The sequence below is a fragment of the Rattus rattus genome, chromosome 4, assembly GCF_011064425.1.
Source record: "Rattus rattus isolate New Zealand chromosome 4, Rrattus_CSIRO_v1, whole genome shotgun sequence".
NCBI classification, from domain to species: domain Eukaryota; kingdom Metazoa; phylum Chordata; class Mammalia; order Rodentia; family Muridae; genus Rattus; species Rattus rattus.
Genome location: NC_046157.1, coordinates 176,568,166 through 176,582,364, shown reverse-complemented (window position 1 = coordinate 176,582,364; position 14,199 = coordinate 176,568,166). Strand labels below are relative to the sequence as shown.

The 14,199-nt window shown below is 43.1% G+C and overlaps 1 protein-coding gene across 1 annotated transcript in view; it reads left to right on the top strand.

The window, feature by feature from the left end:
- Positions 1-14,199, top strand: part of Ptprm (protein tyrosine phosphatase receptor type M) — a 681,698-nt gene that overhangs the window by 422,488 nt on the left and 245,011 nt on the right. The window contains exons 12-14 of the mRNA XM_032901727.1: positions 2,741-3,014; positions 3,981-4,017; positions 10,634-10,708. Coding sequence (XP_032757618.1) covers positions 2,741-3,014; positions 3,981-4,017; positions 10,634-10,708 — 386 coding nt within the window. The remainder of the gene's footprint in view (positions 1-2,740; positions 3,015-3,980; positions 4,018-10,633; positions 10,709-14,199) is intronic.

Here is a 14,199-nt window from a genome sequence, read left to right as displayed (position 1 = left end):
TCTACTCTTGTTATTTCGGTGTGTGCTGGGCTGTACTGCTCATGACAGACTTATCTGCAGCAGATGTCTATAGTCCAAGTCCCTCAGTGGTCTCCTGAAACCGTGAGTGCCACCACACCCTGCATGGATTGTTTTTCCCTATATACACAGCCTTCTGATAAAAGTTTATTCATCAATTCAACTAGCAAGAAAGTAGGATAATGACAGCACTGTATTATAAAAAAATATGGTAATGTACTCTTTCTATTGATCCTCTCTCTCTCTCTCTCTCTCTCTCTCTCTCAAGTCAAGACTAATAATGTATGGGAATTGCAGTTGGATTCCCAGGCCAATGGAAACAAACCGTAGCTATCTGCCCACTCCCTCTAATATAGTTCAAACCACTGAAAGATTCAGATGCTATAAACGGTTACGTTGTGCTGGAGTACTGCTGTCTGCAGAGTGGGTGGGACAACTCCTTGGATTCTTTCAGGACCACACACTTCTGAAAACTTAGCCTTTGAAGTGTCTCACACAATGGCATTGCCTGTTGGCTGTGTTCTGTCAGCACCAGATTCAAGTTTCTTGACCCTGTTACCTGGTGGTTGGCTGTCTAAGGGATAGAGTTATGCACTGTACCCCCTCTGCTGCATTCCCTTCGCTACGTACATCACTAAGCAGGGCAACTTCTCAATGAAAGGTGTGTCGATGTGTCAGTATTCACATATGTTTTTAAATCAGTGTATGCAAGGGTTTATAGATGTAAGAAGTCAAGGAGAGAGAGAGAGACAGACAGACAGACAGACAGACAGACAGACATATGCAGGTTGGCCTTCCAGCCTTCCACTCTATGTCCTGGCTCAACATGAGGCTTCATAAACACTTCTTTAATATTGCTCCTATCGTTCAGGCAATCTACCAGATTTGTTGTAGTGCCTTGTACCTAACAAGACCCAGTCGGAAGTCCTTCACATGAGGAAGAGCTGACTCCATGCCCTTCCCATCTTATCTGTTTTATGTTAGTGCCAATCATCTACTTCATCCTCTGTAATGACTGGATTCCCAGCTTCCACAGCGGCCATTCTGATGCTCTGAAGGAATTGCTTTTTAGTTAGGAAGACTAGTGGGCTGATGACAGCGTGCATTTTATGACTGTGACAGACTGTGTTAAGTGGTTGTGATCCAAGAGGTAGACAGATTGGTTGACTGTGGATTCAGAGGTCTTGAATGTAAGGCCCAGCAGAGGCCACCCCCTGGAACATGGGGTAACAGGCACCCTCCCATCAGCATTCACTCTCTGCTGTTCTGAGTACCTCCTGGATTACTTCATTGCCTAAGGAATCACCATGCCTTCTAACACCACAAGAGAAGAAGTATCTCTTTGCCTAAAAGGATTTTTAATCTAACCTTGATTTGGCTTGTGAAAACTTCTCTCTCTGTCTTTCTCTGTCCCTAGCTCTATCTATCTCTTTGTCTTTGCCTTTCTCCCTCTGTCTCTGTCTCTCTGTCCCTCTCCCTCTTTCCTCTCTGTATCTCTCCTCTCCGTCTCTCTGTCTCTGTCTCTCTCCCTCTCTCCTCTCTGTATCTCTCCTCTCTGTCTCTCTGTCCCTCTCCCTCTTTCCTCTCTGTATCTCTCCTCTCTGTCTCTCTGTCTCTGTCTCTCTCCCTCCTCTCGCTTCAATTTTTTCAAGAGGAAATACTACATTTTTATCCCTACAACTGCTTCTTATATCATCCTTCTAGAGAATATTAAGACATTAATTTTTCAAAAATCCATCATTTCAAGTCTTCTCATTCTCCTAAAGTTACTTCAGTATTTGGAAGCTTTTCAAAGGAGCTGTAAGGGAGCAGGGATGTTTGTTCCCATCCGCTCTTTAATGCGATTACGATGGTATTGCTTGTGATTTCCCTTGGAAACCACTGTAACTCCATAACTCCAGCTTTGGGCATTCCAATCCCCTCTCTTCCTTTTCTTAAGACATCTCTTTCCATTGTTGGTCAAGGGCAGAGGACATAGGAACAGACAGGAAGGAAGATCTTTACCAATACTGGTCACTGTACATTGTGTTTTGTAACTTGTTAAAACTTCCCATGCAACTTTATACAGCTATGTTTCAAGGGAATATGTTATTTCTTTCTTTGCAAAGCCTACAGTTAATGTAATTTCATGTATTGGTTAGGCTGAATTAATTCCGTACAAACTCATCTTCAGTTACATGTGAGAAAACGACAATGGAAGTTGTCCAATACATTTTTTTAAAAAATTTGAATTTTGTTTCTCTTATTAAGTGTGTAAATTAGGGGCTGTGGGGTAGAGTCTGCAAAGTCCTTGCTGCATATGCATGAAGACCTGAGTCCTGTCCCAAGCCTCCTTGGAAAATGCTCAGTATGATGACACACTTATAGTAGCAACGCTAGGGAGATAGGAACAACACCCAGCCCCAGGTCCCAGTGAAAGGCACTGTCTCAAAAAAATTACAGGTGGAAAACTCATCAGAGGTGACAGCCAAGGTTGCTATCTGGCTTCCAGAAGCATGCACACACATGTGCACAGGTGCCCACACATGCACACATGCATTTGTTACGTTATTTCCCATGGGAAATGGCTGAGGAAGAGCATTGAGCATGGGCCACTGTGTCCAGGCACTAGGTCCATTGTGTTCTTTGTCCCTAATGTGTTCAAATTCCTGGCGATTGAAGGCAAAGTGGATCAGTTCAGTGACCATGAAACACCAGGAATGCTTCTCTTTGCTTTATCTAGTGTCTACCAGATCGTTGTTGAGGAAGAACGTCCTCGGAGAACTAAGAAGACAACAGAGATCTTGAAGTGTTACCCAGTGCCGATTCACTTCCAGAATGCTTCCGTCCTGAACTCACAGTACTACTTTGCTGCAGAGTTTCCCGCAGACAGCCTCCAAGCCGCGCAGCCCTTTACCATTGGTGACAATAAGACATACAATGGCTACTGGAACACCCCCCTCCTCCCCCATAAAAGCTACAGAATTTATTACCAGGCTGCTAGTAGAGCCAATGGGGTAAGTGTGGGAGCTGGCTAATGTATTAGGTTCTTGGTATTATTCATGGAAAGTTGAGTTAAAGGAGACAAAATTCAAAACAAAATCCAGCCTTGCTTTTGTGTGTTCTAAATAGAAACAATGTTTTATACTTTTAAGGATCATTTTATCAAGGGAAACTCATGGAAAGAAATGAATATATGTGGGTTTTGCTTGTGCTTTAGGAGAACATCTTGTCAACGTGATAGTTATTATTTTCCAGTTTTCTTATTACTGAAAGTTGGCTAGTCATTCTGCTTAGCCGGCTATTTTGAAGGAAAATGGTTTAGCTACAACGCATACATTCAGCTCATTTAGAATTTTGTGAGATCCACAACATCTGTCTTTGAAGCACAATTCTATCCCGTTGCCTCAGCTCCAAGACTTCATGCATCCTGTGGCTAACTAAATTAGTTGTCTTGTCTTTCCCTAAGAGAAAGGGGGCTTAGGAAAATAAAGTAGAAGCAAAGAAAAGAGACATTGTTGAGTAGATCCTGAAATTGCCAGTTTTCCTGTTCAAACCAACCTAGGGCTCCAAGAAGATTTGCAAACCTGACATGGAAGGAAATGTTTGCTAGATCCTGCCCTGCTCTCTGCATCATAGCTCAGGTCCAGGTGTGACATCCACCTGATGTTTGCCCGTGTGAGGCAGGGAAGGGTGGGTGCAGAATTCTTCTCCAGTGGTGGTCACACAGGAAGCAGGGACAGGACTAGAGAAGGAGTCAAGGGTGGCCAGATAGAGAGGTTGAGAGTCTCACTTCTCTCCTCATGGTCTAGAAATGTCTGATACCCCACTCCTGGTATCAGAAAGGATATCTGAGCATGCCTCACTAAGATAAAGCCACACTTGAAGGCATTGAGAGTTATTAGAGTTTATTGATTAGAACTTCATTTTCCTTGATTTAAATGCAATCTGGATAGTAATTTCTCCTTCTTCATTTGATACAGGAAACCAAAATTGACTGTGTCCGAGTAGCCACAAAAGGTAGGTTGAAACTTTGGGATAGTCTACCTACTTGTCTGTTTGTGTTCCTGAAGTCGTTTTGATACTGTGTCCTAAAACATCTGAAAATACATTAAGACTTCACTGAAAAATAAGATTGCGGATATATATCAAATGTGCACATGCACACATGTGTGTAGGCATTAGGGTCTTAGGATAGTTGATACTGTATCATGTAGATACCTTTTAATATAAGTCACCCTGCTATAGACCAAGCAGTTTTCAATGTCTATCTCTATAAAGGTTATTTTAAGAATATTAATATTCTGTGATGCTAGTATACGTTTTTAAACATTTGCATATGAACTGGTAGATCCATACGCAGTGAGTCTTCCTATATAAAAGAGTAAATTATCACCCCCACACACAAACACTTTTTTGCTTTTGTTTTTGTTTGTTTTGTTTTGTTTTGAGGTGAAGCATCACTATGACACTCAGGCTAGATCAAAGCAGCTAGGCTCAGGAGACCCTCCCAGTAGCCGGGGCTATAGGTGTAGCCACTGTTCTTTGCCTGCCAGCAGCTTTTTACTGATCTAGTTATAATGGCGTAAAGTCTGGACTGCTTTCACTGATGAACCCAGGAGCCCAGGATGTTACAGAGACTCATGTTTCCTGGTCTGGTTCAAGTATGAGCGGTGATTGTAACCAGGGCGACTGACCACCACAAGCTCCTCCTTACACTGATCGTGTGAAGAAGCCACAGGCGTGTGTGTCCTGGAACTTGTGTAAGGAAGGGGTGGCTCACCAGCCTCATAGTTGAGCCATCCAACCCAGGAGTGTCTGGGAGAATAAATGCTATACTCGGAGGAAGCCTTCTACACTAACACTTGCCACGAAGCACACTCTTTCAGACCATCAGAGCGATCCGGAGAGCGGTAAAGAGGTTTTGATGATTTTAGTAGACACGAAGGGAGGAATTTGCCATGGAGTCTGTGACTTGAGGTCGAATCAGGTCACAGAGGATGAGTTCTTTGGCTTAAAGCACCTTGGTACTGTCGCTTTCCAACCTGTGGGAGACAGTTCCAATACGCTGGGATGCTCCTGAGATTTCCCAAGTCCTCAAGCATTCTTACTCCATGAACACCCATGGCCTTTGCAGTGCAGAATTACGAATGCTTCCTGGCTGCACGTTCTGCATCAAGCTTTAGGGGAAGGGCTCACCCCCTTGGTATTTACTTGCCCCTAGGATCTTGTGTTTTCCAGTCCCATGAATCCATTTGACAGAATGTTTTAGAGACTTTATTTTTTTTCTAACGTCTTTACCAATTACATGAGACTATTTATAGTAGATTAGTAGTAAATGAAATTAGGTCAATCACTATATTCTGTCAACCACCATATGCTACCAACTAAGAATTATTAGTATCCTATCATAACAGTATCAGCTAATAACATTGCAGCATTACAAGCTCTTGAACTAAGCCCCCGTCATACTCTCAGATGTGTAGCATAGCACCCGCTCAAGAGGAGTCCTCTGGAGAACTGCACCGTGACATTCCACTAAGCCTTGTGGTCTGAAATAGTAAATCCAGTTGCAGATGTGACTCTATAATGCCTTAGGCTCATCGTCACGGCTGCACATTTCACAAGTCCGTTTGAACATGCCCCTGTCCGTTTCATTGCCATTGTCTCAAGCAGGAGACAGGGACAACCATTTCTCTCATATTTAAGGTGAAGGATGTGTGTGGGCCTGGAGGTCTGACAGACCTAGAACCTCTTCCACGGCCACTGCTGGTTTCCACCCAGCAGAAATCTGATGGACGCTACTGAAAAAATGTAATCATCCAACCCCCTCCTTATCAGAACCAAGTCACTGCCTGACCTCATGTGAACGCATTGAAATTTCTGTCACCCTGTTCATTTACACCATTAAACAATTATATAAACCCCATCCTAGTAAATATGGAAACCTGACAAGTTTGCTGTTTTCACAATAGATTGAATTAGATGGTGATTTGGACCATTTTTCTCCCATCAGCCAGATTTCATCAATATTGTAATTTGCTTTTCAATTCACCAAAGGGTGATTAGGCAATCAGATGACCTGATTGGCTAAGTATTCTCCACTCATATTTTCTGAGTCATTTGCAAACATTTACACAGCAACAAACTCTATCCAAATAGCATCTTTGTTGGGGAGGGGACACACAGATTAGTATTCCCTGCCTGGCACCTTCACTTCTGTCTCCTAAAAACACACAGGTAAGTAGACACCTCAGGAGCCAGTCTCCCTCCAGACACATGGAGTGGTTTTACGCTGCTTTAAGAGCTCCATACAAGGCTTCAGCAACTCCCTTTCAGAACAAAACTGAGGAGTCCGCTCTTTCCATACAAGGAAAGGTTTCCTTCTTTACATTAAAACATCCATCCATCCGTAGCCCAGGGTGTCATCTAAACTGTTAGGTCAACATAGAGAAATGGGTGGCTCTAATAACTCCAGGGCTGTGAGATAAAGACATCTGAAATGTAAGAATCCCAACACCTCACAGTGTGCTTTGCCATACATTGCTAAAGGCGTGGTGGCTTTGCCTGAGCTTCCGGTACTCACCGCTTCCCTCGGCAAGCCTGTGAGTGTGCAGAGACACTTCACTGCTCCTAGGAAGCCACAGCTGACAAGGGTCTTTACAGAGGAGGCCTGGAGGTGGATTTGTTTCCACAAAGTGCTAGTTTGTAATTTCAAGCGAGAGGGCGTCTCTTAAGACAAGAATTCATACTATTTATAAATTTAATGTTGTGATTATTCTAATCATATTCCAAAGATGTATTTTGACATTCTTCATCTCGAATATAAAGACTTATAAAAGTCAGCACAGGGAAACAAAACCTTAGGCGGTGTTGCCACAACCGTCCCTGTTGAGACAGGCGGCCCATGTTTTTACACCTCTTTCTTTGATTCGTGGGTCTAGGGAAGAGTCGAGTTCGTAAGACCCTAGTCTGATGGTCGCCTACAGATAAACACATCACAGACTCTCCTCCCTTGATTAGAAGAAGGCTCCATGTAACTGGACCTGCTCGAGATGTGTATATAACCAGCCGATTGCAGTCTGTACCATGGGATGATAGATGTCTGAACTGTTTTTACCTCTCCAAATGTTTTTTATGTTTTCACAAATAACACTTGAAATTTTATTAGTTTGGTTCTTTTGAATCTCAATTGGTTCACATCTGAATAATTATAGTGTATGTGTTTTCCTTAACTTTTATCTACTTAAAGCTCCTTTATAAGAAGAATAAGTGTTAGGATAGAAACCTTTCCAAGTGATTTTAGAAAGCTTTACGGATGAGCAATTCTAAGCTGACAAAATCAGAGTCTGTCTTATAAATAATTTTTTTCTTCTGGGTTAAATGAGGCATATCCATTCTAATTAATACAACATCCAGTTTAAGATGCCCATATTAATCTCCCATAAGATAATATTTTCTGTACTGGAATGGCAACTGTCTCTCCTTGACGGCCATTGGGGCTGCGCTGTTCTCTACTTAAGAATCTTATGCTGCCTCTGTATGCTACGTGTAATCTGTAAACTCCTAAGTCTAGACACAGAGATGTATCAGTTCGTAAAGACTTTGATAAGAGGTTGGGGATTTCTTATGAGTTGGGCTTTGGTGCGTAAGAAGGTCATAAATGTTCCTTGTGCTTCCTAACAACAGGGCAGCTAGGAGGAAAACCAAATCTGCATATAAACGCATACTAAATTCTTCCCTAAACAACCAGGCAAGTCGGACTGTTACCCTTAGACATGAGAAAAACAAATTATCGTTCTGAGGTTCTGGTTTTTTTTTTTTTTTAAGGTGAGCGTTCTATGGGGAAAATGCCTTGCTTGTTTGTAAGTTTGGTGTTTCATTTGACTTGAATTCACACTGAATGTGAATGTGCTTTGCCGGGAGACCTTGAGGAAACTGAAGGATTTCTATTGTTCTGACACAATTTCTAACTGTATTCAGAAATGTGAATGTTTTCTTTTTTTATTTATTTAATTTTTTTTTCCCAAATCGCTAGGCTGTTGAAGAAGTTTCTCCAACACTGTTTTTCTTTTCGTTCTTTTGTTCAAAGAAATACCCTCCTTTTCTAGGCCATCATGCTACAGAGTGGAAAAGTGCTGATAAAGAACCCTGAAGAATGTCTGTTGAGATGTAAAGCTAATTAAGATTCCTTTTTAATTACTCACATTCAATTCAGGAGCAAACAAAAGACAGAGTGGGACACTTGCCTGTGCTAATCCACCATTGTTTAGGCTTAGGCTATGGATTTAGCACTGCGGCATTCAGAGGTTTTTGTGGAGAAATATTTTCTTTTCTCCATCTAAAATTGTCTTCATAATATAAAACCAGGAATGTCTTAACCCCTGAAAGGCTCTAAAACGTAAGAAGCCATATAGCCCTGTATGTCCCCAATTCCTCAGACCCCAAACACACTCTTCAGGAGTCACACAAATGAAGTTTGAGGACAGCAACTCAGTAAATTCAAGATCACTTTTCACCCGACTTCTGAGGCAATTCACAGGTTCAAGCCTCTGTGGTTTCTTGGGCCTCCTGGACAACCACACCTAAAGAGAGCTCACATTAATCACTCTAGTATCTCTCTAGTACAACTCTTGGGTTGAAATGTCTGGCTTAAGTTTTACCAAGTTTAGTAATAATCTCCCTTATGTGTTAATCTTACTGGCGAGTTAAAGTAGGGTCAGAAGGCTCTTAATGCCCAAGGCAAGATACTATAGCTTTTAGGGGACTCTAACTCGGCGGTACAGTACTTTCTTGGCATGTGCCAGGTCTGAGTTCAATTTACAGCACTGAAGATAAATTAAAAGATTAATTATTAACTAGCTAACTAATCAAGAATAAATTTTTTTAGGCTTTATAAAGAGTGTGACTTATCTGTCACAAGTGGTCTCGGCTGTCTTGGTGGACAAGAGTGGTCACAGGGGACGCCTAAATCATTGAATTTGGCTACATTCTGAGGAAACTTTATTTGTAAAAGCCATTGGGAGCCTTACCGACAATGGTCAATTGTTTTGATTGAACTAAAACTAGTGATCACAAGCATATTCTCCAAAGCAGAAACCGACCGGGGAGATACTTCCCGATGCTCCCGATAGGCTTCCAGTCAGATTATTGTTTGAGTTCTCTTTTAATTATGAGTAACTGCTGTTCATGGCTTCTTCTGGGTACATTTGGTTCATTAGAGGAGCCTTTCTTTGGAATTAGACACGGGTTCCATTTTTCTGTAAAAATAATCTTTTCTTTAAACAAGAGGTAGAGCAGATCACGTGTTCCTCTAGCGATCCAAAATCCACGAGAAGCGTGCCAGTCTATGACCAAACAAAAGTGTCCCATGTCTAGAGCCCAGAACCGGCGCCAACATCGCTACAAGTCCCAGAAGCAGCGTATTCAGAACTGCAGAATGTGTCAGACCAGGAAAATGATCCTGGCGATGCTTTGAGAAACTCTGGCCGAACAGTTTGCTCATCTCACAGGGTGCAGCCAAAATGTCGTCCCTGGTAGGGTGAGAGGGACGTCAAGCCCTTTCTTAGCTCAGCTGCTCCGGTCATCTAGCTGTTGAGGAGCAGCCAGCGCCATTTGAGCGCGGTACAGAGGGACGACTGGAAATACTGTGCGGCAGCGGCAGTTTGGGGTTTAATTGTCTGCAGATGGCAGATGATCTATTTTCCTCATTCACTGTCACATCTCTAATAGTACCCGGGCTGCTCCATGTAAATTAGCAATCTTTCATGTAAGCCTATTCTTAATTCTCCAATATTTTTTCTTCGCATCGTTTTCCAGCTGTATCGTGTTACAACTGACGTTTTAATTTTCTGTTTCTTTCCCCAATATCCGTATGTCATAAATGTCAACTGCCTGAACACAGCCGCTAAGCTGTGTAGGCACACAAAGAGGCCAGCACGGTCCACTCCAAACGTCTTAAATATTTCTCTGGGCACATGTTAACTCTGATGACGTCACCAAAGCCAAGGGGGAGGAGCTTCTGCTTTTGTCCTTGAGACCTGTGATTCTTTCTCTTTCCATACAAAATAAAAAGGTTCTTTATAGAAAGCTGTAAGAAACTCAGTTAATCAGAAAAGTTACATAAAAATGTATTTACTGAAGGAAAATGGTTTTCTATACCAAAGAGGTTATAGGAGGAGGAGACACACCATGATAGAGCAACACAGTTTTGAATGATCTAGCATGATTTAAAAGTCTGACTTAAGCATTAGCAAGGAACTCTTACCAGTTAGTTGGGACTGGACACGTGTCAGCCATCAGCTCAGTGCAGAAATGCACATTTTGGGGAATGAGTGCCCTTCAGTTTCTGTTCTCTGGTTGATCGATCCAAGATGTCAGGCAGAGCTCCCAACAGCATCAGAGTTAGAAATCCGACTGCGCCGCCAAAGAGAAGAGATTTCAGAAGACAAAAACCTCGCTGTGCGTGTGGGTTTTTTCTTTCTTTCTTTCTTTTTTCCTTTCCTTTTCTTGCTGTTTTCGGAACGGAGTTGAGATGGTTTGCTATACTGACGGGAATTCTTCTTGCTAGCCTAGCTTCAGTCTGGCTTTTTTTTTCCCTCATGCATGCTGACCTGGGAATCCTCCTTTGCCTTAGCTGCGATAATCGTGACTCAGCTTACAACACCTTACATTCGCATCGCCCCTGCTGCAGGCGACGGCCAACTAACAGGTCAGACGTTCAAGTATAGACGAGTCATCTTGCCCATCTCCCGCTCATTCTGCCCAGCTCTGTCTGCCCCTCTACATTTCCTCCCTTGCTTCAGGCCTGTTTAGAATGTTCTAGACCCCTGGCGCAGACCTTTGCTCGCATTAACTTCAGTGACATGCTTGGCCACTTCTGTATGCACATTAATACCCATGCATTAAGCCCGACCCCACTGCATGCTCTCATTGTGTGTTTGATCTGTTGTTATGTTCCTCTCCACCCTAACGTTAAAGAGAAATGAATTTCGCTGGACTTCGAATGGCAGTGATGTCAATGGATAGGATTTCAAGGAAAACGCTGAAAAATAAAAAAATTGTGTTCCCACTACTCCAGATTAATCTTGAGAGGCACTGAGACTTGAGAGCTAGAAAGGCTTACTCCTCATCTTCTGGGATTGAGTTTGCACAGGCATTAGCAATACACAATCTTATCCGCCAGTAGTACAGAGCCGGGCTCCACCCAAAGCTGTCTAGGGTGATGCTGTCACATAGCCGTTTGTGTACGTACCGTTGTTGCCGAGCTGATTGCATTCCGTACGTCCTTGGTGCAAAGCCAGGCATTTCCATAGGACAGTGGTGCATCCCAGAGTAAACTGCACCACATAACCAAAGGCAAGAAACCTCGAAAGAGTGGCTTAGAGTCACGGAGCCCAACATGGCACTAATCTGTAGCATAAGAAAGCAGCTCGTTCACATGCATTCACTAGCTCTAAATTCAAGTGAGTGTCTTTGTGTGTCGATCTAGAAAATTCCAGTAAATTACTACCCATTCAGGTGAGCGCTCAGCGAGCTCTAGAATGCTTCGCCCTGCAACAAACGCAAGCCTCAGTCAAAACCGCTAGGCCAATTACACAGCCAGGACTCAGAAAATCTGTTCTCAAAAGGACCCAGGGCCATAGGCTACCACTGTGTGTGCTGAAGGCTTTACTAAAGCCAAGCAGGAAACTCCCAGCCACTCCCCCGTTAAGTCCACATCAGCATTTTGCTTGCTGTGTATCCAGAAGAATCCTTAGCATTTACTTAAGAAACACGCTGCACTTAGCTTGTGCTGAGAAATCCTAACTGCCTCAGTCATCGAGATAAAGAAGTGTAGAATAGGGCTGGAGAGGTGGCTCAGCCATTAGCTCGGCTCACAACCAAAAATACAGTAAGTGTAGAATAATTCTCCTCCGTCTGCAACACAAGTCTAAGCGTATTTTCTGCTTTCTGCTCTAAGACCCAAGAACTGGGCTTATTTGATATGTCTGTTTCTTCCAGGTTGATTCTAAGAACGTTTCTCTTACCAATTCAAGCTCTGCTTATTAAGAGTCTTCCTTTCCCCAAACTTCTGACGTGTCCCTCCAACAAGAAAGTAACTAAAGGCTGGGCAGCATCTTTCTTAGCATGGCCCCTCCCCTCTGTAGCTCTTACATTTAGAGAGTGATTGGTGTTATTCCAGTAAGATGCCCATCCGAGGGCCATCGAATCAAACCTCCTTCTTCCGCTGTAACATAGGACTAAACAACACTAGTGTAAGCAAGTCATTAAAGATGAGCTGGCCCGGTCCTAAAAGGGAACAGAGTTAAGCTGCCCCTTTCTTGATCTTCCATATGTCCTTTGGCCATCAAACAAAACACAGTGTTTACTAACCAGGAAGTCAGAGGCACTCCACAGCGAAGCGTCCTCTGTAAAACTTGTTAATTAACGAGATGCTTGGCAGAGCAGCTCTCAGAAGTGGAGCATGTGAGAACTCCTTTACAACTTTCTGAACTGTTGTAGGACAGAACCACAAAGGACCGCCACCATTCCCCTCCTGGGGAGGTGCAGGCGGCCTGCTGGTGTTGTTCAGTTTATGAGGGTTTAAAGCAATCGTGGGTCAGAGTAACTAAAAAAAAAATCAGGAAAAGGCAAAACCTAATCTTCCATATTTGTTGCTGACTTATTCATGACTTGGCCTACCCAGATACACTCGCATCTCGCCAATGATTGATTTACAACAGCCTTCAGGCTTGCCAGCGGACATACTGTGTTTTCTGTAGATGTAGTCCCAAGTCCAAGACTTCATGCAATCATTTTAGGTCAGGCATTGGCCCCTCCTAGGTGCCAAGGAGGGCCCTGGCATCTTGGCACCAAGACGTATCCGTAGCATCGAAGCCTATGCCTGCCTGGCCTTGTGGATGGAGGAGCCTATGTGAGCATCCTACGTATTCCAGCCTCCTCCTGTGAGGCTAACAGCTTAGCCAGTGGGCAGGAAGCCTTTCACTCGAATGCTCCTTCTGTGAACAACTGTTTGTCTACTCAGTCCTGGTTCTTCCAGAAGCCCGCAAAATAGAGGACAGTTGCCTACCAAAGGCCTTTTATGGTATCCATTCTTGCTCCAATATGCTGACATCATGACTACCATTTAGCACACACCCATGCACACACATACCTTACCTGATATGACCATTCTTGTCTACACACACTCACACACACACACACACACATGCACACTTACTCATGCACACAATCGCTAACACTCTCACACAGTTGCACATGCACACACACTCATACACACACTCATGCTCACAGTCACTAACACACTGTCACACACATGCACACATACAGTTACTCATGCACACATTCACTAACGCACTCTCACACATGCTTACACACACATGCACACATTTAGTTGAATAGAAACATTTTTTTTCCTATGTTGTTCACTACCTAAGATACATGCAGAAATATATTCTATTCTTCCTGGTTTATTATTTTTAATCTATTAAGTTAAATTCATCTCCTACTGATGGGTAATAAACCCTAGTAATATAGAACTGCTTTCTGGGAAAAAAAAGAACAGAAAATTAAACATGCTAGATATCTTCTGTAAGAACTTAGAATGAATTAAATAAGTATGTTTAGACTGTTTATATGAAGGTTTGATTTATGATTTAATTACCTTCCCAACTCTGAGGTGCTGTGGAGAATGATTTCCTTGAGCAACTTTTTATCATCCATTTGTTTAGTTCATGCACCTAACATGGCAAGGCCTGTGGCCTAAAATACTTCCAAACAAAATGCCTTCTGGGACTCCAGGACAAATTAGATGGATCAGAACACAGGAAAGCAGTGTGGAAGGGAGAGAGAGCTTTTCCACTACCAGTTTCTCTCACTCTGTATTTAAAATACATGACAACAGTGGGAGTTTGCTTTGACTGACATTTGAGGGTCCCACCCCTCATACTGGAGGAGTCATGGCGGCAGGAGTGGGAGATTTTTCTGGTCATGTTGCATGTGCGGTGAGGTGGCAGAGGAAGAAGATGGTGCTCCTCTCACCTTCCCTTCCTTATTCACCCTGGGACCCTGCCTTGGGATGGTGCCACCATTCCAGCTTGGCCAGAAGCAGCCTCAGATAGACCTAGTGATGCATTTCCCTGAAGATTATAAATCCAATCTGGTTGATGGTAAACATGAACCATGAGAGACAGAGAGAGC